At 31.6% G+C, this 26,223-nt stretch overlaps 2 protein-coding genes across 3 annotated transcripts; both read left to right on the plus strand.

Moving 5' to 3' along the window:
- The first annotated feature begins 167 nt into the window (after positions 1-167).
- Positions 168-4,309, plus strand: LOC129312869 (30S ribosomal protein 2, chloroplastic). The gene is made up of 4 exons (XM_054955641.1): positions 168-622; positions 2,085-2,186; positions 2,289-2,588; positions 3,869-4,309. The coding sequence occupies exons 1-4, from the start codon at positions 293-295 to the stop codon at positions 3,905-3,907; spliced, it is 771 nt and encodes a 256-aa protein (XP_054811616.1). The 5' UTR covers positions 168-292; the 3' UTR covers positions 3,908-4,309.
- A 3,532-nt stretch (positions 4,310-7,841) lies between these two features.
- LOC129314333 (sister chromatid cohesion 1 protein 3-like) lies at positions 7,842-14,673 on the plus strand. 2 transcript variants are annotated; one of them, XM_054957747.1, is made up of 15 exons: positions 7,842-8,012; positions 8,165-8,396; positions 9,762-10,020; positions 10,097-10,143; positions 10,239-10,288; positions 10,384-10,448; positions 10,546-11,018; positions 11,102-11,213; positions 11,306-11,442; positions 11,525-12,036; positions 12,317-12,353; positions 12,457-12,502; positions 13,066-13,201; positions 13,681-13,829; positions 14,344-14,673. In XM_054957747.1, the coding sequence occupies exons 2-14, from the start codon at positions 8,273-8,275 to the stop codon at positions 13,777-13,779; spliced, it is 2,097 nt and encodes a 698-aa protein (XP_054813722.1). In that variant the 5' UTR covers positions 7,842-8,012; positions 8,165-8,272; the 3' UTR covers positions 13,780-13,829; positions 14,344-14,673. The 2 variants fall into 2 exon arrangements, with proteins under 2 accessions (XP_054813722.1, XP_054813723.1); XM_054957748.1 differs by having other exon boundaries at positions 9,807-10,020.
- The last annotated feature ends 11,550 nt before the right edge of the window (positions 14,674-26,223 follow it).

The raw sequence follows: 26,223 nt of genomic DNA on the forward strand, positions 1-26,223 counted from the left end.
TCTATAACACACTAAATAAAAAAACTCCAAAAACGTATTAGCGTTAGCAATTTGTTGGGCAGATCATATTTTGATTGTCAAATCAAATGATGAGAAATATTCAAAAAAATACAAAATCTTCCAAATTTCTAAATATCACTTGTTTCTGCCAAGTCCAAAATAGTACGTATTTCCACTGAAGAAGATAACGAGATAAACCCACTTCCTCTTCCACCTCGCTCGCTCCCGTTCTTCCGCTGCTTCAAAAGCCTCTCTCTTCTTCATCATCCATTTCCACTATTCAATCAAAGCAATGGCTTTATCCTCTTCCCTTTTCTCACCACCCCATCTTCTTTCCAATCACACTACAAAATCCATTTCAACCGCTTCCAGATTCTCTATTCACCTTCTGAAATCTTCCCATTCACAACCCTTTGTCAAATCTACGCCTTCTCTGGCAGTTCCAACACCCAGACACTTCCAGAGACCCTTTGCTGTTGCAGAAGATACTGCAGTCACTTCTTCACCTGACCCGAAATCCGAGGCCGCGAGGAAGCTCTACATTGGGAACATTCCTCGCGATATCGATAACAGTGAGCTTACCCGGATTGTTGAAGAGCATGGCGCTGTTGAGAGAGCGGAGGTCGTTGAATTTTTAACTTCTTTGTCTTTGCATATCCAATTTTGCCGCTGAATTTTGATTTGGAGTTTTGTTTAATGAAGAGATTTGGGTTGTTTGGCTGTTTAAATGGCCTTTGGAGATGGTAGTCTTTAGTCTTTACATTGATTTTTGGTTGAATTGAAAAGCTAGGTGGATATGAACTGTGTAGAAGTTCAGGCATCTATTAAAATGAAATGAAATGGCATGTAGAATAGTATTGGGTAAGTTATTTGGTGGATGAAAATGACATTTGTTTCAAACTCAGGAAGTCTGGCTACTCAGGTTTTCAAAAGCTACATAAAGGAAATTTTCTGAAATCTGAGCACGTGAGTACATCTTATTTCTCCTTCCTTGGTAAATTTCACACTATTAATCTGAAGATTTCATAGAATTTTGATTATGTGAGCTTTTGGGCATGTATCATGACTTCCTAATTTACTAACTCTGGTTTTTAAAACATAATGCGTGTTAACTGTTTACCATACAGATTGTTGTTTTGAATTGATATCTTATCATGATATTAACAAACATGCTGGGCATGGAATGGCATTAGGATTTGGAAAACCGCCACAGGGTACAATCTTATAAGCATTATTGCTAAAGGCTAGAAAGTGATTGCTTCCTATTAGGTGTCTGTTGTCTTGTTCTTCTTTTAAACTGCATCTTTCCATACCCTTCTTGGATTAGTCATGTTTTGCGGCACCTTTTATAAATCATACCATAAACTATTCATGAATGGCCGGATTAAAAAAAGGGGGGGGGGGGGGGCAGTGACTTCTAAGCTGAGTGGTCTTTCACCCATGACCAATGACATTCAGCTCTACAATGTGTTCTGATGCTACTATTCTGTGAGGCATCATTAATAACATTGTTCTTTCTGATGGGCCATCTAACGTGTAAAATGGATTGAAATAGAAAGAAAATAGAATGAAATAAATGATTTTGTAGGCAAGAGAATTCCTTTGTATCTTTTGATAAAAAAAATGTAGTTAAAATGACAACGACTTTTGGGTAATAGCAATATGAATAAAATGAATATGGTAGACATTACTTAATTTCCATTTTTGTCCAGTGGAAAGGATGTGTCTTCTGGAAAGGATGTGTCTTTCCTGTGGTGCAATCAAACGAGGCCCAAGTCATCCATCACAAGTGTGATTGGAATATAATTCTAAACCTAAATGCAATAACTCATGGCTTCTCTACAGTTTTCCCCCTTGGTTGGTAATGGTTGGTATTGCTCCTTCTTTATTATCAAACTTGTTTGGGGCTTCATGTCTGTGTGACAATGTAAGGCAGGATCATTACTCTTGTAGATGCTATGACTATGGCGTTTTTATTTATGACATACCAATAGATGAATTATTTGTATCCTTGTCTAGTTGTATAGAATCAGCATTTGTAACATGCTATTAACCTTTCATTTTTATAATGATCTTATTTATAGGTTATGTATGACAAGTACTCTGGAAGGAGTCGTCGCTTTGCATTTGTTACAATGAAGACAGTTGAGGATGCAAATTCAGTAATCGAGAAACTAAATGGCACTGTAATTAACATTTATATTGATGGCATTTATAAAATTAGACCAAACGATTCCTGATGGTCATTTAACAATTGAGGACTCACGCACTTCATGTTTTGCCAATAGGAAATCGGAGGGCGTGAAGTCAAAGTAAATATAACAGAAAAACCTTTGCCAACAGTTGATCTATCCATTCTCCAGGCAGAGGATTCTGAATTCGTTGACAGTCCCCACAAAGTATATGTAGGAAATCTTGCAAAGACAGTAACAACAGATGTACTAAAAGACTTCTTCTCTTCAAATGGAAATGTTCTTAGTGCCAAGGTTTCACGTGTTCCTGGGACCTCAAAATCTACTGGTTTTGGCTTTGTCTCATTTTCTTCAGCTGAGGATGTAGACGCTGCAATCTCATCTTTCAACAATTCTGTAAGTTGTTCATTTGCTAGTTTGCAAATCTATATGTGCTGAAAAAGTGAGACCCTAGATTATATACACAGAATGAGGTGCTCCTCCTCTTCTTGCTTATAGTGACGAAAAATATTTGCAAACTTGCTATGGTAGTTTTAATCAGATATAGTGATGGAAGAAAATATCAAACTTGGTCTACTGATTTCATTGAATTTGATATTATTTGTGGTTCATAAATTTTTCTGAACTGTGAGGTTGGAATGTTGGATACACCTATGTGCAGGTCTGTTTGTATATCATTACATAATCAGTACAGCACACTTTTGTCCGTGTGAGAATAAACAAAATTTATGTTTTTGGCTCGCTCAGGCAGGCACTGAACGCGGCTTGATTCTGCTTGTTTTTGACTCTGTTCCTCATATTTTTCAATGGGAAATTACATCTGAGGAGCCAAATGTAAAATATTTAGATTAAAGACCTTAAAAATCTTAATTATTTTCATAGAATAAAGTTTCTACGAGGTTTTGCGGTAACTTTTAAGAAAGTTACAGGTAACAGTTAGCATGCTTTCAGAAGCAACAATTTGTTTTTTTTTTTTTTTGGGGGTCTTGTAAACGCAGGCTTAAGCCTCTTTGAACTATTTTGCAAGCACACATTAAGTATTTTGGAAGTTTTACACCTTTTTTTTTTTTTTTTTCAAAACTGTAACTTTCTTAAAATCAAGTAAACTTGGTAATGAGTCCCTTAAATACTTGATGACAAATTAGATTTTCGGAAATAATTTCAATTTTCAAGGTCTTTTAATTAAAACATTCTAACATGTGGGGTCCTTACATGTAACCTCCCCCTTTTCAATTCTGATCTCAATATCTGTCATCATACAGGTCTCTTACCTTCTTAGATGTTGGACAGACTTTAAAAGATCCTATCAACGTTAGATTTCACTTTTCTTTGAAATTTGTTGAGAAAACATAATTTTAGATCCTTATACTTTGTTCAGATTTTGCTATAGGTTCTTGCACTTTTTTTTGGTATTCTAGGTCCCTACACTTTGTTTATTTAGGGACCTAAAACAATGAAAAACAAAAGTGTAGGGATGTAGAACACCGAAAAAAAGTGTAGAGACCTCTAGCAAAACGTGAGCAATGTGTAAGAATCCAAGGTTATATTTTTCCAAATTTGTTTGTATAATTTGGGTATGATATGAGCTTCTATGAGTAGTCAGTTTACTTTCTGATTTACATTCTGGCCTCTGATAAGGATACTTACAAACATGTTTTAAAACCTGTTTACTGCAGTTGTTAGAAGGACAACGAATTCGCGTGAACAAGGCATAAACAGCCAAAGGCAATACTTTGGAAGAATTGTTGAGCTCATATCCTCTAGTTGGAACCAGTACAGACTTTGCATGAGACAGAAGCCATAACTTAGTTATCTTATTTCTTGTCTAGCTTAAGCCCCATCTTTTTCAGGTGACAAGTTTCTCCCAGAAAAAAAAAAAAAAGCATGAATAGGAGAGTTGAATGCTTTGTTGGAAGAAATTGCGCAGATAAAGTTTTTGGAACCCCACTAGTTACTTGTAATTGTATTGCTTCTTGGTATCTGTACTGTGTAATATGGCAGGTCTTGATGAGTTATGGATGTATTTAGTTCCTCTCTTTGGCTTGAACATGACCCCTTGACTGACCTGGATTTAACAATCTGTCACATTGTATGAGCATTTGATGTGATTTTTTTCATATATTGTTGAAATGGGGGGAGCCCGCAGAAGTTTTAAAGAAAAGTTTGATTTGATGCCTTAATTGACGAATATTTTATTCAAAAAATGACATCCCAATTCAGATCTTGTAATGGAGAAGTACAACAATGATTTGAATGAAACAGGATATGGGATTAAGAAAACTAAAAACAAGATATGAAATGAAGGATAAAAAAAGAAGAAGCTCCGATTGATTTTATTATAAGAAAAAAAAAATTATTCCGATGGAAGAAGTTGAAGGGGAGCAGAAGAGATGTAGAGAGCAATTGGTAAAGTAGGCGAGTCCATTTTTATGTAAATGAGCATCTGATTTTTCTTAAAGTTAAAAATATATTTACTAACTATGATTGATCCAATTGATAAAAGGGAAAATTTTATTTAAGAACTTGGAAAGAAACATATTTTTTAGTGGGTTTTAAAAGATTTTAAAATTTCAATTCAGTACTTAGAGATTAAATTAAAAATAAATTAAATGTAAAAAAGATCAAAATACCTTCAGTTTAAATATTAAAAAAAAACTATCAGCTATCGTTGTTGGAGCACCAATGCTGGTGACTAGAGCCTTGCTAATGACGATAGCTATTGGACCCCCATCGCCAGATCTCTGATCACCAGTTGGACCACCATTAGTGGTGGCTAGAAAATTATAAAAAATTAATTTCTTCAAAGGTAGCTAAGGTAGGTGTAGAACTTATAACCCTTTGATTCAAAAAAAAGTTTTGGACCACCAAACCATTTAACCCTTTCAATTAATAATGTATAAAATTATATATATAATAAACTTTATTTCCAAGCTACTTGATTGTTATATTACTTGTTAATTGCATAACTTTATTTGTTAATACCTTAACAAAACTTGTTAATTACGTAACTTTTCTTGTTAACCTCATGACTCCTACAATAAAAATAAATTACTTGTTAATCGCATAACTATACTTGTTAATACTATAACAAAATTTGTCAATTACTTAACTCTCCTTGTTAACTCCCATTACAAGTAATACAGTTCAGTTGAAGGAGTCCTGAATTTAATAAGTAAATTCAAGTAATTAACAAGTCCTGCTAATATATTAACAACTACAGTTACATAATTAACAAGTAATGTAGCTCTATTGTGAGAGTTACAGACTTAACAAGGAGAGTTAAGTAATTGACAAGTCCTACTAATATATTAACAAGTATAGTTATGCGATTAATAAGTAATTTATTTTTGTTACAGGAGTCATGAGGTTAACAAGAAAAGTTAAGTAATTAATAAGTTCTATTAAGGTATTAATAAATAATATAACAATCAAGTAGTTTAAAAATAAGGTTTATTTTATATATATATATATATATATATTATTTTATGTATTATATGATTGAATGGGTTGAGTAATTTAGTGGTCTAAAGTTTTTTGGTGAATTAAGGAATCTTAGGTTCTACACCCACCTCAACCACATTTGGAGAAATTAATTATTCATAATTCTTCAACCACTATAGACAATACTCCAGCCAGCGGCTAGACTTTTAGCGACGAAGATCCAATGGCTGCCGTCGTTGTTGAGGCTTCGGTCATCGGTAATGGTAACTGGTGATTTTTTTTTTAAATATTTGAACTAAGAGTATTTTAATTTTTTTTACATTCAACTTATTTTTAATTTAATATTTCAGAATTGAATTGAGATTTTGAAATCTTTTGAGACTCACTAGAAAATATATTTCCTTTCAAGTCCTTAAATAAAATTCTCCCTTGATAAAAATATGATTTGTCTCAAACAGATGTGGGTTTGAATCGTGTTTCTTGCCAATATGACAATCTTATTCTTATTGATAAGTAATCAATAATCAATAGATAGCTCCATGAATGATTGAATTTTGGGCATGCTCTAGACATGATGAGTTTAGATCCAACTCAACTGGTTTTTTTTTTTTTTTTCAAAAAACATGTCTAACAAAACACTCCACAAAAAAATAAAAAAGCCCCAAGTGTTTGGTGTTTGAGCTGGCCAGAAAAAAGTGTATGGTATTTAATATGGTATTTTGTTTCATGCAAAAATTTATCTGTTAATTTTACTATTGAGAATAAACTATTCAGCAAAACAACAAAACACTTCAAAATTTCATACGTAAGAGACGTTTTTAAAGGACTCTGATGATTAAAGAATTATTTGTTTACAATGTTTTTTATTGTGATTATTTATCCACAAATCACTTTACAATATTTTAGGACTTACTTCCTATGAACTAAAATACGTAACATCTTCTAAAAATTTTATTTAATTTAAAATATAAGATATTGAATAATTTTTATATATTTTTTTCAACTATATCCTACTTCATTTATTATCTTTTTGAAAAAATCATGCATTATAATTTTAATTATTATTATCAAGACTTTTATATTAGATATTTAATGGGAGTATAAATGAAAAAGATATAGATATTTTTAAAAATTTAAAGTTTCAAATAACATTATTCATAAACAGTGAATTAATTAATTATGACTTATATTATAATTTGAAAGAAATAGCATGGAATTTTCAAAGCACTTTTGGAGTTTGGACAGATTGTATTCTCTGTGCTAGCACCCACCACTCAAGGAGTTTTCATCTACTCTTCTGGTCCTATTTATAGGGTAGAGAGAAAAAAAAATTGATCCTCTTTGTAGGTCACTTGCCAATTTTTTATGTTTTTCTTTACATTTTTATCTTTATTAAATGCTTTAAATAAAAATATCAGTACTGAGATTTTAAAATATTTATTAGGGTAGAAGTAAAAATTTGTTAAATTTTAAGATAAAGTTAATGAGAGTTAATTTTTTTTAATTCCAGTGAAACATGCTGGAAGGAAGTGACTTATAAATAGAATCAGAAAAATATTTATTTTTGTTGTACTTATGACGTTAAAATTACTGCAGAATTTTTTAAGATAAAAATAAAATGATATAATTTATTATTTATAAATACTAAACATTAATTTGTTTTAAATGAAGATAATAAAAATTAAAATATACTCCTTTCATTTAAAAATATAAGACATTTTTAACCGAATTTCACTCCCAATAAAATAGTTACCTACTTTTCAATTAACCCTATCTTTTTATATTTATATCTATTAAATACCCTACAATAAATATAAAGTCATTATTAATAGAGACTTTTTTTAAAAAAATAATAATTATATTTTAAAAAATTAAAAATATCTTATATTTTTAAATAGAGGGAGTAATAAATATTGTAAATCAAGTCTTTTGAACAATATTTTGTTTTGTTTTTTTTGGGATAGCAGAACATTTATTAACTATTTGTCTAACCGGGCCTTGCTCCAAATTTCAGGCATCCAACTGAGCAAGCGCAATAATAAAATCATAACCATAAGAAAAAGTGTACGCCCAGAAAATGGCAGTTTCGTAAATTTCGGAAGAAACGAGGTTGTATTAGTAATGATGAATGAATACGTGCGCAGCAACGTGACCAGACCACCTGGCTTCCTCAGTACTCTTGAGGCGCCATTTTCTAATTTTCCGCGCCAAAAATCCAAGCTTAATGAATCTTCAACCTCTTTAGGACTCATCAATGCCATCACTCCCGCCCTGCCCTCATCCTCATTCTTGCCGTTAATATCTCCTGCGCGCTTCTCTTCCTCATCTGCTATTTCCGGCCACCTTCTTCCTCGGACCATCGCACAAAGTTCATCAAAGGTGGGCTATTTCTGATTTGTGATTTTTCTGTTTTGCTGAGCAAACAAGAAAAAAAAACTGCAGCTATCACCAGGAGGGGTAACTTTTATTTCAATCGATTTCCGATTGCATTGTTGGAAGAAATATAAATGTGTGACTTTTTTAACTTTTAGGGGGTCCCGACGGGGAAGCCGTCAATAATTGTGAATCTTCCATTCGAGGTTCTTCTTTCTGCAATTGTTTCTCGGTATCTTTGGCTGCCGTGATCGAACAAGACAAACATGTTTTATTCGCATACGTTTCTGGCACGAAAGGGGCCACTGGCCACAGTGTGGATTGCTGCGCATTTGCAACACAGGCTCAGGAAGTCTCATTACACTTCAACTGATATACCCTCCACCGTCAGTAAGTGAAATCATCTTCCTTTTTCTCAAAAGCATGTTTCTTTTGTCAATTTTTCTGGCGTAAAGATTCAAATTTTATTCCTTTACGGATAAAGTTTCCGTCTTTTATTTGGGTTTTGTAAGTGCCATTTATGCCAGAGTTTATCTCTCAAGTTAGCTATTTTCCCCATCCTTGTTAATGGGACATGCGACTCTTATTAATGGGTTATAATCTTCTTCGTCAATTCGTTCCTTTATGAATAAACTTTCCAAGTTCTATTTGGATTTTGGCTGGACGGTTGTTATCTGAATGACTCTTTCAATTTAGCCTTCTTTTCTTTCTGCTGGTGTTCTGTTTGCGCGTGTCCATATCATTACTGTTTTTGTTGGGATAATGGGAGGTAATGGGTTGTAATTTGCTTCGTCTTCAAATTCCTCCAACCAAACGCACCTTAGACAATGTGAGAAGAATGTTGTATTAAATTCCCTAGTCCCTGTCCTGATGTTATGCTTGGATGCTTAATTTGATTAAACTAGGTTTTACTTTTATTTGTTTATTTTCATTTTAAGTTTCTTGACAAAGGCTTTCTCTAGCGGTCATGCATTTTTTAGTATCCATTTTGTGGGAGTTAGTTTCAATATTTCTTGGTTTTTTTTCTGTTTTTGATTGAAGTTTTTTTAAAAATATTGTAGTATAAATAAAAGCAAGGAAATCATCCACTAAGGTCCTTAGACAATGCGACTGCCTGAAAATACCTAAGTTGAGTCTCAACTACAAGCAAGTAAAGTGCCCTACTTTATATTGCTGGGAAAAGATAACCTTTTTGAAAACGCAAGCATTATGCACAATAGATTCTAATCCTATAGCTACATGGAACACCTCAATCAAACTATGTTATTTACACATTATTTTCCCACATCTAACAAACATCAATTGCTCCAACGTCTTGGTCCATCTCTCTGCCATGCTATCACTTTGTGCTCTTCAAGCTTGTTCTGTTTTTTTTTTTAATTAAGAAATTGGTAGATTGGTGTTGCCTATATTTCTTACATCTATGGGATTATAAAACATGAGTTTGATATCAAGAAGGCTGAAAAGTGATTTTCTAATTCCTAATTACCATATTCTGTATTTTTTGTTCCTAATCCATTTCTCATTTTTGGGTACTTTAAAAATTTATTTAACTAGATTTTTTTGTGTGTAGTTAGACATATATGTGATAACAATTGTATATAGTTTAATGATGAATATTAAAATTGCGGCATTGGATTTCACATCTTGTGTTTCTTGAATTGAAATAACGTGTACATTCTGATTCAGAAACTGTATAATGGTCCTGGTCCTGAACTTGACTGAATATTCCCTTTCTTTGAATGTCTCTTTTAGAACGTATTATGGAACCTGAAGTTCCCATTGCCTTGAGAATGTCAGGCCACCTTCTTTTAGGTGTTGTTCGGATATATTCAAAGAAAGTTGATTATCTTTTCCAAGACTGCAATGCTGTTTTGACTGGTCTCACCAAGGCATTTGCTTCTATTCAACTTACTCTGCCAGAGGATGCAAGGAAGGCACCATTTCATTCTATCACACTGCCAGAGACATTTGACCTTGATGCCCTCATCTTGGATGGTGGAGTAGATGACGGGTAAGGTTTTGTTCAGCTTCTTCCAATTTATTTTTACTTCTAAAATCAGTATTTGACGCATGGATTTCTGTCTCAGGGTTGAGGATATCCACTTGAGGAGTCAAGAAGAGATCACTCTAATAGGTCACAGAAATGGATGGATATTTTAGTTATCTCTTTTTTTTATAGCCGTATATTTAAATATTTAACTTGTGTCTCTAATGCTATTTATTGTGCAGATCAAATTCCTACTAGCACGGATTACTATGTAGCGATCACTTTTGATGAGGTTTGCCCTCATTGTTTCCTGAACTGTTTGTTATTTTGGATTTCGAGCTTTTGAGTTGCAACTCTATTTCATCTACTGAATTTTCCATGTTTTAGGATATAATGATGGACTCTTCACACACACAGGTGTTGCCAGATTCAGGGGCCAGACCAATGGAGGAGTAAGCTTTTGAGACTTTTGAAAGTTCTATTGCGTTCTGATATTTCTTCAGGTATTATTAGCCAATGGAATAACCTGTTATTTATTTATGCCTGCAGAGTTGTCCCACAAGCTCCATCAACAATTGTTGGTAATGTTCAAGTTTATGATGACCCAGGAAGCCAAAGAGAATCACCTGCTGCTCAACATACCGATGACCTCCACCCTCATAACATTCAAGATCCTGAATTTACTAGAGATTTGAGTTCTCAAGATGCTGGTCCAAGAAATCAGACGGATATGCTCAATTTGAGTCCCGGGGACAACAGTCCACAAGTTCTACCAGAAAAAGAAGTTCTTCGTGATGCCAATAATGATTTAAATCAAGAAAATCCTCCTCCATTGGTTCCAGATCCTGGGGATAATGCTGGACCAAGTAGGATTTTCGACCAAACTATGAATGACAAGGACTATATTCCTCCAGTGATTGAAGATGTGGATGTTGGAGAGCTATCTGTACCATCTCAGCGACATTCTGTTTTGCCAACTCCAGATATTTCTCAAGGGGCCCCTGAGGCACAAGTTTCTCCTGGTGGGTGTATAACTCTTTCCATTGCATTTACCTATGGATAAAAAATTATAACACTTGCATTTTTGTTCTTCATACTGTTTCAGGCCATCAATTTCCCAACTTGGTGCTTCAACCAAGTCCACCAGTCCAGCAGCCCCAGAAGAGAGGAAGAAAGAGAAAACAATTCTTTGATACATCAACAGTTTTGACTAATAAGTATGCTGTAAAATTTGTTTTATTGAATCTCTTTCTTTCACAAATTTCTGTTGTTTTTCATCCTATTTACTCATGGGGATGTGGATTTGTAGATTTATGAAGAAGGCTCTTGATAGTACGGATGATTTACTTCGGAAGAGACGATTTAGGCCTTCCTCCTCTTTGGATACATGGAAAATGAACAATAATCAAAGAAAGGAACAAATTTTTTTTCACCCCTTGGCAACAGGTAAACAGAAACCTTTTCGCTGGACAGCCTGTTACCTTCCAGTTTTATGAACTTACTTCCAAAATTTGTGTCCATAATGCAGGGCTATGCAAGGATCTCTCAGAAATTTCTCAAAGGGATTATATATGTGCAAAATCCCATCTGGTTGTCTCTGAGGAAGATCATACGGATGATGAGATTGCTAGAACTCTTTCAACTAGCCATACTGCCAAAGAGCCTAGAGCTGCTACACTACTTGCTACAGCATGTGCTCAAGATATGGAAATTGAACGCCTTCGTAGTATTGCTGCTTCTCCGCCTCCTGCTATACCTTCTCATGATGTGGAAACTGAAATCATTAATATTGAGGGTGATCATAGTAGTCCTCTCAGTCGGAATGACATGACTCCTGTCTCACCTCAAAAGTTAAGGTCTGTATCAGTTTCCCCATCGAAGACAATTGATGTGGCTGGGACAGTTCAAACGCCTGATTTAGCCTCATCCCCTAGGGATCATGGATCCCAGATGGAAAGTCCTAGGACTTTTCTAGATGAAGGAACATTTCAGAACTTTGTTCTCTCAGATACTCATCATTCAATAATTTCTGCCGAAGAAGTAAGTTAGTAGATGTTTAGTCTTTTCAATATTAAGGTGCTATAAGCTTCACATTGTAAGGATCTTGTCCATGTTGTACTGAAGATGCATGCAAAACCATTACATTTTTTGCCACCTTTGATTTGCATTTATGCAAATAGGCAGCATTCGACCCAAAAAAAAAAAAAATAGTCAGCAAACCCGCAGCTGGTCACCTTACTCTTATTGTAGGTACTCCTGAATATGTTGAGTTGAAGAATTATGTATGTAGACTCTAATTAGTTGAACTTGTTCATTTTAGGAGCTTAATTTTCTGGAAGCAGACAATACGCCAGCCAGTAAGTTCCTTTGTAAATCTGAAATGTCTTGCTCAGACAATGCTAGATGGCCAGTCTCATTTTTTTTCCCTTTGTATGAATGACACATCTATTCTATTTGCAGGTTCACAAGGTAACGAAGGTGTAAACTCACTGTCTGTGAGGACTAGGTATTTATCCTGATAGCATTTAGTTTGGAGACTTGGACTTCAAATCTCTAGAAGGCTTTTATTGCCAAATAGATGGCCAGAAATCTGTAGATCTGGAAAAAAAAAAAATTTACTGGCTACTGTTTCTGATTCACATATAATGAATGCTTCTATATTATCTTTTTAAGAGGCTTGGTTTGATCTGTTTTCTTGATTTTAATTACAATTTTGCAGCCTTTATGCATGTTAAATAACCAGTTTATTTCATAGTGTTGTTAAAAGATTGTTACTTGTTCAACCTACGAATCTCTTGCTCACATATTGCCATGTCAATTACACCATATGATATAGTGGACTTCCTGTCTTCCATTTCTAGGGCGAGAATAGATTATTCATATGAGACATCATATGATGTGTATTTATTGGAATGAAAAAAATGTGTAGGTCTACAAACAAAACCTAGTATAGCAAAATAGCCTAGAAGTTATTTGCACAGCACTTAATTTTTCAATGACTGGGCTCTTTTCATAGCATACTCCACAACAGTTCTGAATCACTAATTTTTTAACATTCTTTGATTCCAGGGCGGTAGCTCGTTATTTGAGAAATCTTTCTCCAATTAGCCCAATTGTAGAGGACCCTGCTGAAGATCTCAGTTTGAACAAGATCTTAGAAGGAAAGACAAGAAAGATCGCTGCTCGAATGTTCTTTGAAACATTGGTGAGTTCTGAAACCCGCCCATCTATTGGAATAATGCCCCTCAATTTTGCCACAAGATGTGAATAGACGATGTGTGTGCATCTTGCCTTTAGTGTGAAAATCTAAAATGTGAATGTGAGCGTAATCTGTATTCATAATGCTATCGTTGTGAAAGTTGACTATGTAAAAATTAGCCTTCTAATTCATTTCTGCATGCACAGAGGCTAATTTTGAATGTCTTTCAATGCTTGAAGATTGTTCAGTTTCATCATTAGCTTGCATGTTTCGTTCCTCTGAAGCATGTTTAAGTTGGGGATTTCTGGTTTAAGTTAGGTAATTTGATTATATGCAATGGAATTTTGCAGATGATAAGTTTTATTTGTGATTGATGTCATGATAGCTTTAAATTGAAGTTAAAATATTTTCTGTCAAAAGTTGTCTTCTAGTTTATGGGAACTTAAATTTGTATGATTATGTGGAAACTGTTTGTTGCATCACAGGTTTTAAAGAGTTATGACCTTGTTGACGTACAGCAAGAAGAACCCTACGGTGATGTTAGCTTGAAGTTGACCGCTGCACTTTCAAAGGCTGAAATTTGAAGTCACCATTAAGTTATTTGTATTTTTCTTGGGCCCTGATGTATATATGGGTAAGAGTTGTATACTTTGCAGTAAAATTCATGCAATTCCTCTGAAACGTAGAAAAAGCAAATTAGGGGAAAAATTAAATACTTTTGTTCTTGGGAGAAGGACAATTGAGGACCTTCGAAGAATATTAATGTAAAATATAGACCTTCAAGTTGTGAATTGTGAAATACCAGCTGTAAATAGGTCTTGGTTTTACATTATTCTTCCAGAGTTCTTGATTGTCATTCTCCCTTTGTTCTTCCCCAGATTTCAAACACTTAAGAACTGTTTGGTGATAATAAATGCAGCCTGATGTGCTTTGAATAAAATAGGAGGGGTCTCAAGAATTTGAAGGCTTGAAACTTGTTTTAATATGATGAAATGGAATTTAGTGGAATTTCAAGGATTACCTAATGAGCCCCAAGCCTTAGTTTGAAAACTGAATTTTTCACCTTGCGCTGTTGTATCCTGATACACTTGTTAGAAAACCTAGTTGTTTATTCTAGTTCTGAATTATTTTCTTTTTATTGCATGCAGTTGGGTTCTAATACAAGGAAAGGAAATGCGTTGGGATTAGTTTGACAGTCATCGGAAGGCAAATTTTTTAGCATACATTGAGGATGGTTTCATTCATCCTCTGTTTTGCCTGGTTTAAATTAATGTTATGTGTATCTATTTAGGTGGCCAAAAGAAAGAGTGAGTTGTGTATAACTTGTTATGTTGTAGTTTTTGAGCTATTGGAAGTAAAGGCAAAAGGGAAATCTGAAAGCTGAATTTGCTGTTTCACTTTATTGCCTCTGACAATTTTAAGGAAGAAAAATTGAAATGTCGGAGTTCAAAAGAGGGGAGAATGACAATTAGCGACCTTGGAAGACAAAATATGATACTTTAGTGTTTTTGCATTAGAGAAATGCCGGTGAAATCCCAACTGCCTTTAATGAAATTTAAAAAATGAAGTACAATCACCAAAAAAGGTTTTTTCTTCTATCTCTTTAATGTCCCGTCCCATATGTGTGTGTGTGTGTGTGTGTATTTTTTAATTATTTTATTATAAATGTTTAAATGAATTAAGTATAATAAAAAAATTAGAAGGATTTATTAGTATATGATCAAATTTTAAAAAATAAAGTACTCCTTTTAGTTTCTTTAAAATGCTTGGAATCATTCGTGGGTTGGACTTATGTTGGCAAATGGCTTCAAGAAAGTGGATATTTATTGCGATTTGTATTGAGAGGCAGGATGTTATTGATTATTGAAGGTTTATGATATACAGATACTTTCATTTTAAGAATATATGATGTGATACGTTTCTGATATGTATGTATATATATAAATTATAAGAAACACAAAGTATAATTTCAATTCAAAAAATATCTAAACTATCATGCATGCATAATTGTTTACAGTAATACTAAGCAAAGCAAAATCATTGATTATACTTTTATTTTATCTATACTTAATTGTTTATCACCTTGTCCCTATTAACAAATCTAGTATCAATATTTTCTTTTCAACCATCATCTGAAAAAATGTATAGTTTCTATATTAGTTCATCAATAGATAAGTTTATTATTTCCAAAATTTCAATACCATTAATGTCATTCCTTTCAACTCCACTAATATCCCAAAAAAGATATTAGTAAGAGAAAGTTTAATAAAATTTTATTTCTTAAAAATTTCCTTTTATCAACATTGAAGTATCAATGCATAATTTAGAAGTACTAGATATGTATCAAAAATTAAAAATAATATTTTAATATTTTATGTATATGTATCAAAGAATTGTCGGTGAGTATGATATCCATGGTATTGAAACCCGGACCGGACCGGCCGGGTCAACCTGGAAACCGGTGACCCGGTCTCTTGTCCGGTCTGGGTTTACTCCTAAACCGGTGACAAAATAAACCGGTGTAACCCGGTGGGTTGACTGGGTTAACCGGGTTATTTTTTTTGAAATTTTTTTTTATTTTTTATTTTTCAGAGTGCTGAATTTAGAAATAAGATAAGATAACAAAAAAAAGTAAAACTAAAGTCAAAAAAATAAAAAATTAGAGATAGAGCACGCTAAGTCCAATTCAGATTTTCAGATAGCATTTATTTCAGCCTTTCATCTGTGTCTCTCCTCTCTCACCCTAACCTAATCAGTGTCTCTTTTCTAGTTTAGTCTCCGTCTCTTCTTCAGGCTCCAGCTCTATCTCCATCTCTTTTTCAGCTCTATCTCTGTCTTTGCTATCTTCATCTCTTCTCTAACTTAGTCTCTGACTCTTCGTCTTTTTTCTAGCTCAATCTCCGTCTCTTCTCCAACTCTATTTCCATCTCTTCTCTAGACTTTTGAGATTGAAGAGTTGTAAGTGTAATGATAGATATTTAAAATATTGTATTTTATTACTGTTAGACTTTTGAGTGGTTGAATTTAGTTGAATATTTTTATAATTAATGTCTTTTTATTTAAATTGTATTATTTTAATCATGACCGGTTTGCCACCGGTTCAACCCCCGGTTCAACCCTAATTGAACCACTAACCCGTGACCCAATGCCATAACCGGTTCAATGACCGGTCCGATTTTACGTACCTTGATGATATCAATATAAATACATGATGTAGTTTGAAGTATCATATCCTTTGTTTAGAGAATGTAACTTGTATGCTAACCATTTGGCTTGGTTTTCATAAAATTTGGATATTAATTTTGTATCTTTGATTATTTCCCTTCTCTTCTGCAAGCCGTGAAAATTTTGAACACTCATAATTTCTTTTGGTTAGGTAATGCATTGTCGGTTTATATTAAAAAAAAAATAGTGCATTTTTGAACTAATTTTCTTCTTCAAGAAATCAGTTAACAACTTTAAAATTTTCATGCCCTTATTTAATATTGTAATTTAATTATAAATAAATATGAAAATTTCATTATTCTCAACTGTTTATTAAAGTTTTTTTTAAATATCATTACTTACTACTACAAAACACTAAAATGTTATATTTTTTTTAAATACTCTATTCGTCCTAAATTATAAGGTACTTTTAAACAAAATCTCATGTACTAATAGATCTCATTAAATACACTTAATAATCTTATTTTTTTGAAAACAAATATATAAAATTTTAAAAATATCAATCATTTAATAACCTTAAATCTATACTTAATTAGTATTAAATAGAGAGAGATAAAAAGAAAGGGTATTATTAGAATAAGCTTATTTAATAAAATTTTAATTTTTTCAAAATGTTTTATATTTTGAGACAGCAAATCTTGTTCAAAATATCTTATAATTTGAGACCAAAGGAGCATAACATTTCAAACAATGCCTTATAATTCTAAACGGGGAGACTAATATTTAATCATTTGTCACCATTTCTTTACCCCCTCCAAATTACCTCAATAGCTCTATTGATTGCATACGCAATATGCGCAATCAATAGAGGTAGTTTCTAGATAACAGCAGTGTTTTTTTTTTTTAAAAAAAAAAAAGACAACACACATATATTATAGATAATTAACTTAACAAGAAGTTCAAATCTGAAATTTTATATATTTTATGTACCGAGCAAATTTAGTAGAAATGAGGTTACTATTTAGTATTTACTTTCAACACTTGACATTAGTCTCCTCTGGTGATGGGTTAATAAAAAAAATATTAAATATGAAGGTCATGGTCAAAATTAAATCCACAGCCGCGAGGAAGGACTTGATAATTTTGAGTTTTCAGCATGGACCCAAGCTTGTTCTCTGCTTGCTCGTTAAGCAATATTATTCATGCACAAGCTTCGTTGCTTCCTTGTTTATGTTAATCCCTATGACTATATATAAACTCATCTAAATACTCTGAAATATTGAAAGCCATTAATTCCTGGTTCTTCTTTCTTTTCGATTATATATAGTTCCAGAGAACTTCGATCAACGGGAAAGTTTGAAAGATATGGGTTTAGGGTTTCTGAATTGCTTTGCTTCTTCTTCTTCTTCATCTTCTTCGTCTGCTCGAGTGGCTGATCGCACAGAAGCCGAAGGAAAAGCTAGTTACATGGAATCGAAATCTTCACAGAAATCTGCAGAATCGAAATCGGAATCAAAGGGACCTCCAATCATTGTTTCTTATTTCCCAATCAACTCTTATCCTTCCCGATTGTAGTCCGCTTATATAATTGCTGCTCTTCTTCTGCCCTTGCCTTTGAGTTTTGATTCCTTTGTTTCTCACAAGTCTGTACTGTTCTTTTTTAATTTATTGAAATAAATTTGATTTATTTACTTAATTTTATAATAATAATAATAATAATAATAATTTATTTCATACCATGTATAATATTCCTCCGTATCAAATTATAAGACATTTCTAAATAAAATTTTATATACCAATAAATTTCATTAAATATACTTAATAATTTTATCTTTTCAAAATAAAAATATAAATTTTTAAAAATATCATCATTTAATATATTAAAAGAGAAGGGATGAAATTAATTATAGAAAGAAAAATAATAATATTAAAATTGATGCTTTTAATGAAATCTTAATATACTTAAAATATCTTATATTTTGAAATAAAATTTTTTTAAAAATACCTTATAATTTGAGACGGAGGGTGTATAACATATTACCCAGTTTCAATTAAAATAATAAAATTTAAAGATTATGCATGAAAAAGTAGGGACATTTTAGATAATATTTAATCATATTTTTATCATATATGTTAAATTTATAGTCAATTAAACTAACTATTTATTGTCTATTGCAAGTAATCAAAATCATCAAGTATATCATATCAATTGTCTAACTAAATTAAAACATGCTTTTATTATGAACTAACATCACAGATGAATTATCAATATATATATATATATATATACTATTAAGGAAAAACCAACCATATACAAGATAAATAAAAGCACACCATAACATGACTTTGTATTATTAAGATTTTTTTGAAAACAATTTAAAATCGGTTCTTTACCAGGTCTGACCAATTTTCCACTGATTATGGCCGGTTCACTTTTCCCTGATTTTGCACCCTTGTCTAGACCAAACCATAGGTCAGCTTTCAACCGGTCCGGTCCAGTTCTAAACACGAGTTGAGACTTCTATAAATATAAACACTTAGCAACTAAACTTTACTCGCTTTAAAAAATAAAAATAAAAAGTATAATAATTTAACAAATTTATAGCCTTTGAACAGAGCAAGCTGAATAAAAGTAGTAGTAGAATCTGGTTCTAAATAGTAGTAGTAATAGTAATAGTAATAATAATAATAATAATTTCTTTAGTCCTATTTAGAATTCAAACTTTTTTAAATGTACTCCCTCTGTTTTTTTTTTTTTTTGATAAGCTACTCCCCCTATTTTTTATTATGGGAGAAACTTTCATAGTCACTGATTTTTATATAAGTAAAATTACAAAATTTAAAAAGCATCTATCACATTTAATTTCTCTGAAATTGCCCCTTATTAAATTAATGTTTATTTTCACAAAACAAACTTGATTCCTTCACATGTTAAAAATTAATTAAAATAATATTTTAACTCAAAATTTTTAATTCCAAACATAATTATTATGTTTAACAAATTTTCTTAAACTATGTCAGTTTGTTAAATAATTTACATTTGAATACAGAGGCAATGCATGTTAAAGATCCACTATTTAAAAGTAGTTGGGACTTGTGGATAATTAATTTTCTTATTTAGATCCTGTATGTAATTTAAATTATTAAATAAGATCGCACAATAATTTTTTCCATAATGGAAACCAAATGATAATCTTGCGATCACCATCATGAGCCTCCCTTCCCAGAAATACCGTGAGCCTTAACAACGACGTACCAGAGCTGACTCTTTTTGGACCTCATATTCCATATTTATTTGCTTTTCTCAATCAACTTATTCAAAATAATAAGGATTGTCTTTATACATACTGATTTTTAGGAAAAAATTTGAGACAATTAACGATTGTTAATATTTATTACTTGCTCAATTAAATCAAGTGATCAAAATAAGTAAATTTAATAATTACGAATTGGTCACTTCATCGTTCAAGCAAACCATTACTTTTTAAAAGAAAAAAATATTTCTCTAGAAAAAAAAATGAATAATTTGAATTGATCAAATACTTTCTTATTACAACATAAATTTGAAATACTATGATTCTCTGATCATGTCTTCTCACATGCTTCCTCCGTTCTAAATTATAGAATACTTTTAAATAAAATTTTATATATCAATAAACTTTATTAAATATACTTAATAATTTTATCTTTTAAAAATATTCATCATTTAATATATTGAAAAGAAAAGAGACGGAAATTAATTATTGAGAGAGAAAGGATAATATTAAAATTGGTGTATTTAATGAAACTTTAACCTATTCAAAGTATCTTATATTTTAAGATAGAGAAATTTTTTTAAAAGTGTCTTATAATTTGAGACAGAAAAAGTATTATGATATTTTGGATTTCAAAACAAAAAAAATTGGATGAAAGTGTTAGGGAATAGCACGTAACAAAACAAATAACTAAATATCTAAAATTACTTCACCTGAAATTAAATTTGTAGACTTGTCAACCAAGGATCTTGTAATGTTGACTTTTCAAAGTGAACCTCATGTTTTGCTTGCTCCTTAAGAGGGAGAGAGCGCGTGCGTGCGTGCGTGTATATATATATATATATATATATTATTCACACACACTGCTCCAATTATAGTTTATAACATAATTAATCAAAAAAATTATTGAACATATTTTCTCTTTTGGAACTTAAAGATTTTTGATTAATTATGACTTAAAGTAAGGAGACAATATAATTTTTGTTGTGTGACAACTTCATGTTTGGCGTTTTTCGTGATTGTTGGTGAAAAAGTATAGCAAGACTATTGACTTTTTGTTACAAAAATAAAAATTAAGCAACATCTAATCATCTTCCTTTTGGACTATTGTTTTGTTTTGTTTTTTTTTTTGGTACAAGCTGTCACGTGAGCTTTATATATACTGATGAATTATTACATAGTAAAATCTCAAAAGATATCTTTTTTATTTTAAGATTAATGCATAAAATTCTCTTGAAATAAAGAATATATCATACATATTTAGTCTAATTTAATTTTTTTAATAAAAAATAATCTTCACTAAATTAAATATATCTTTTAACAAAAATAAGAAATAGAGAATATTTTAGAAACAATAAAATTAAACTAATATTATAAATTTTAATTTAAAAATTGTTTGTTTTAAAAATAAAGAAATAATCCATATAATTTACTCTAAAATTCTATATATAGCTAGATTAATTAACTGATGTAATCATATAATTTTTAAAATTGAAATTAATTGAAGTGTTATATTTGTGAAACATTAAAAATCACCATTTTTTCCATGCAAACCAAGACTCACTCTAATAATTGAAATTTTTCTGCATCATGAACCTACCTTGAAGGGACGATGAACCCTTTGATTATGCTTCTCCATTATTTCACTACTAAGAAAAAGGTGGTCAAAAGTGGCCACAATGACCTTATAATTAATATATATTGAAATTTCAAAGCGGACCCACTCGTACGGGTCCTACTTGGTAACTTCCTCCTCCTTCTTATAAAATATAAATTACTCATAATATTGCTTCTTCTTTTTTTTGGTCGAACATAATACTGCTATGTATATAGAATTAAGGAAAGTGCAATTGCCTTGCCACACTTCTGATGGGTTTAGAATTTTTAAGTTGGCTTGTTGTTGGTGTTCTTCTTCTTCTTTTTCTTCTTCACAATCAAGTGCTCGTGTGGCTCATGACGCAGAAGCAAAAGCAGAAGCAGAAGCAGAATGAAAAGCTAATCACACATGAAGTCACAATTACTTAATCAGATCCTTACAGAAATTAATCGTAATGTTGAATTGTGAGGTTAATTTCTCTTTTAGTTTCCCAATTAAGCTGATGATCTAGTTTTGATTCATTCATTTTTCTCATTCATGCACACTTTCTTGTTCCAATTATTGTACCTTTATATTTTATTTATGGGAGAATACAACAGTTAATTTATGTATATATTTTTAACATGCTTCGGTATTAGTACATATATTTTTTTCAATATTGCTTTAAGTCTCTTAAACTTTATCAATTTATAACGCTAGTTCTTATTTTCACAATCAGAGTACTTCTGCTATGTGTACATAACTCTATTAACTCTATTGCTAAGTTGTTGAAATTATGATGAATTGGACATTGTTTTAGCAAAAATGATAAGGAGAATTTCAATAAAAGACCCTTAATTAAACTTATTTACATTCAAAGCTTGTAAATTTTTGAAATTTCACTATAATCTAGGGGTACTGATTTGATATTAAATTTCTGAGAGAAATGATAAAATTGCTCCTCTTTTAAATTAATACCAGAACTTTCCTAATTCACTTGTAAATTATATTCCCTACTTTACTTGTTCATTTACTTACGAAATATTGTTAATTACCCTACTTAACTTGTTTTCATTTTAGGCATTTAAATCACCTTAAGATAACTTAATGATTTTTATATTATATATTATTCATTTACTTATAGATAAGCAAAATAAGTGAAGCAGGAAAATAATTGATCTTTATAAGGGGGAAAGGGGGAAAAATTAGATTAAAAAAATCAGCAAAAGAAGGAATAGACAAAAAACCAGCTCAGCCTTAGCATAATAATTTCTCCTCCTCCCCCATATTAACTCGTGAGTTTGGATTCAATAATAGGCAGATTCAATGAGAGGCAGTGAGAGTCTAACATGGCCATTCATTTGAAATTAAACAGACGCTCCAAATTGTACAAACTGAAATACACCATTTTATAAATTCTTGTGAGTTACAAATGGAAGGTTGAAATGAACTCTCACAGCCTCTTAATGAATTTGCCTCTTAGTGAATCCAATCATTTAACTCATATTATCTGTATGAACATGTATCAAACCGATCAAAATCAATAGGTCATTCCTTTCGCTTTAGCTCTGATAGTTCAAACCGATCAACATGTTAGACTCTCACTGCCTCTCATTGAATCTGCCTATTATTGAATCCAAACTCACGAGTTAGTTATAGGATGTGGAGATTTTATTTTATTGGATTGTTAGGAAAAATTTCCAATTCCAAACATTTAGAATCCACTTCCTAGCTTCTAAGCAGGTGGAGCTGCTCGTAAAGTGATGCCTATACGAGAAATTTGATGGAAATGGGAAAAAATAAGAGGGGAAAAAAGAAAAGGAGATAAGATGGGGGAGGAGGAGAAATTATTATGCTAAGGCTGAGTTGGTTTTTTGTCTATTCCTTCTTTTGCTGATTTTTTTAATCTAATTTTTCCCCCTTTACCCCTTATGAAGGAAGCAGGAAAATAATTTACTCTAATAATTGATCTTTATTTGTTTATTATTAGACTTTCACTTGATTTTATTTCAGGAAAATATAAATAACTGAAGCAGGCAATTAAAAATATTCGATAAGCAAATAAACAAATGAAGTAGAGAAGTCCTAATATTAATTTAAATGAAGAGCAATTTTATCATTTTTTTAAAAATTTAATATCAAATCAGTACTTCTAAATTACAGTAAAATTTCTAAAATTTAGTGGCTTTAAATATAATTAAGTATGATCAAAGGGTCTTCATTGAGATTCTCCCAAAATGACATCTAACTTTTCTACATGTTTAATTTGCTCTAGCTGCGTGTATTTTATTCATCCATTAATTGAATGATTATGATTTAATGTCCTACCATACTTTTTTGTTTGTTTACATTCTACTCATTTTTTAAAAAATTCATCATAATTAAAAAAAAAAGTCAGCATGCAAAAAAGAAAATAGAATTTATAATCACATGAGCCAACATTACATTAAGTCCTTAATTATAGTTATATTTAAAAATATAAAGATTAATTGTCATTAATTTGTTCTCGAGACTTAATTGTCAATCTCTCATCCTCCTTAAAATGAAGCGTGTATGGGAATGACAAGTGTGTGTTAATTGCACAAACAATTACAAGGATAATAGAATTACGTCTAAGAACTTAACGAGAAACTTATTCACAAATAATAACTAATAACAAATCATATTTAAGAAAAAATAAATTCATGTTTTTATTTTAATAATAATCCATTACCTAAAAATTATTACCAAAACAATGTGTGTTTTTTTTTTGCCGTAGAAAACACAAAACAATAAAAATAGCGACAGAGTATTCACAAATATTGGCAAAACTGTAACACGTGAAATAGCTTCCTTTCAAAGAACACCGAAACCAAAATCTATTGACTTGTTTGTATTATAAAATAAAGTAAATAAAACAATAGAGAACTAGAGGATTAAAAAAAGAAATAAGGGAGAATTACATCAAAGTCATATATAAAAAAATTAATTATTAAAAAGTTTATTGACAATTGATTGTATTATTAATGATCTTAGTTCAGTTATCAATAAATTTTATAGTGATTAATTTTTTTGTGAGACTTTAATGTAATTTTTTTGAAAAATAATTTATTCTTGAACACCTCATTACAAAGCCATTCACTACTTGCTAGCTGCGTACGACTTCAATTATAAAGAAACCCTAATCTCTCGATCGTGGCGCCAAAGAATCTCTATTATTCTAAAGAAACCCTAAACGATCGTGGCACCAGAATCTGTGTTTGCTGACAAATCATCCAAGTTAAGGTTTAGGGTTTATTTTCAGGCTTGGCTTGTCTCTCTGTTTCCTCTTCACCAAAATCCTCGAGGATCTCTCATGCTTCTGCTTCACAATCTTCTTCTTCTTCTTCTTCTACAGCGAAACAAGTGGAAAAAAAGTCAAACCCTAAAGGACCTCCCATCATGTTTCTTATTTCCCTCTTTATTCTCATCCCTCTCGCTTGATGATGTACATCATCTTCTGAATTTAAATAAAGCTAATATAATAAATCATTAATTAATTTTCTTATATTGTACCCAATATTAATTGAGCATTCCTAATTTGCTATAGAACGTCAGGAATTGTTGTCAGTGTTGGTAAAAAGCATACAGGCAAGAAAAAATATCAATATTATCAATATCAATTAAGAATATTAATTAAATGCAAAATTGCTTAAAAATTATGAATAGCTTATTGTTTAATCAATTCATACGTTATTATATGGAGAATCATGTAGTTGTGTTACAATAAACACTCTTTGAGCTTGGAGCATGTCATGAACCTGGTGAATCCTTCGAACCCAATACTTACCCAAACTTTTTTCTCCTAAAAAAATTATATGCTTGTTATAATATTGGAAAATATAATTAGTGTGTGTGTGTGTGTGGTTTAATGATTCCATAAACAGATGGAGTATGAACCATCAGATTCGATCTTCCTCCTTCCTTCCTTCCTCTCCAAGCAAACTATAACTGACTTGGCAACTTCCTCCCTTTGACTATTCATCAATCTTATCTCACGTAATGCTCTTCAAGCAAAGAAATCAATAAAATCGTCAAGTTTGGATGATAGTCAACAAACAAATATTATAAAAACGAATTTATTGAAAGTATATATCTCCTCCCCGTCCTATAAGTCACTTCCAAACTTCTAACGTGTTTTATCAAAATTAAGAAAATATTGAATTTCATTCACCTTGTCAAAAAAGAAAAATTAACAAATTAAAATATACCTGCTTTACTTTTACTCTTATTAAATATTACATATTAAATTTAATTTGTTAAAATCACAATAATTGAAAAAAAATCATTTAAAATTAACAATTTTAATATTAAAAGATTAAAAAACTAAATTAAAATAGAGTAAAGCAAAGGTTATCTGTGATGATGCTACCTTCCAGGAATGAACTATTTTGACGACGTTTGTCATTTATTTTGATATTCAATGTATCAGCACTATCATACAACTGACCTGATGATGATATAAAGTAAAGGACAAGGTCAAACGTGGCCATTATAGGGCCTCGTGCTGACTTTTCTTTGTGGGCCCAAATCTCATCTGCTTGCTTCCCACGCAACTACATTTACATGATGAACCAACTCAGCAACTTCCTTCCTTCTTCGTCTGACTTGCTGTTCCTAATCCTATGCGTATATATATAGAATCTTTCTTGCAGGATCATTCAATTCTAATCACTCTACTCAGCATTCAAAGCAAGCCATCGGGTTGTTTCTGTTGCATCATTTGCCCAGTGAGAAAGAAAAACGTACCAAGGAATAATCAGAAGCTAATTCGATCTTCAAAGACATGGGTTTGGCGTTAGGGTTTCTGAATTGCTTCGCTGTTCCTTCTTCTTCTTCTTCATCATCTGCTCGAGTCTCTGATCATACCGAAGCCGAAGGAAAAGCTAATAACATGACATCGAAATCTTCTCAGAAACCAAAATCGAAGGGAGCTCCGATTGTGGTTTCTTATTTCCCAGTCAACCATTATCCTTCCCGATTGTAGAAGCGTCTGGTCTCGTCTTTATTTATTT

The sequence above is a fragment of the Prosopis cineraria genome, unplaced genomic scaffold (genome assembly GCF_029017545.1).
Source record: "Prosopis cineraria cultivar Desert tree isolate PC_DT_omini unplaced genomic scaffold, ASM2901754v1 PC6, whole genome shotgun sequence".
Classification (NCBI taxonomy): domain Eukaryota; kingdom Viridiplantae; phylum Streptophyta; class Magnoliopsida; order Fabales; family Fabaceae; genus Prosopis; species Prosopis cineraria.

Coding starts and splice junctions, on each gene's coding strand:
- LOC129312869 (XM_054955641.1), top strand. CDS start 293: ATGGCTTTATCCTCTTCCCTTTTCTCACCACCCCATCTTCTTTCCAAT. Junction 2,187..2,288: donor TCGAGAAACTAAATGGCACT/GTAATTAACATT, acceptor TTTTGCCAATAG/GAAATCGGAGGGCGTGAAGT. Junction 2,589..3,868: donor TCTCATCTTTCAACAATTCT/GTAAGTTGTTCA, acceptor TGTTTACTGCAG/TTGTTAGAAGGACAACGAAT.
- LOC129314333 (XM_054957747.1), top strand. CDS start 8,273: ATGTTTTATTCGCATACGTTTCTGGCACGAAAGGGGCCACTGGCCACA. Junction 10,021..10,096: donor GATGGTGGAGTAGATGACGG/GTAAGGTTTTGT, acceptor TTTCTGTCTCAG/GGTTGAGGATATCCACTTGA. Junction 10,144..10,238: donor AGAAGAGATCACTCTAATAG/GTCACAGAAATG, acceptor TTTATTGTGCAG/ATCAAATTCCTACTAGCACG.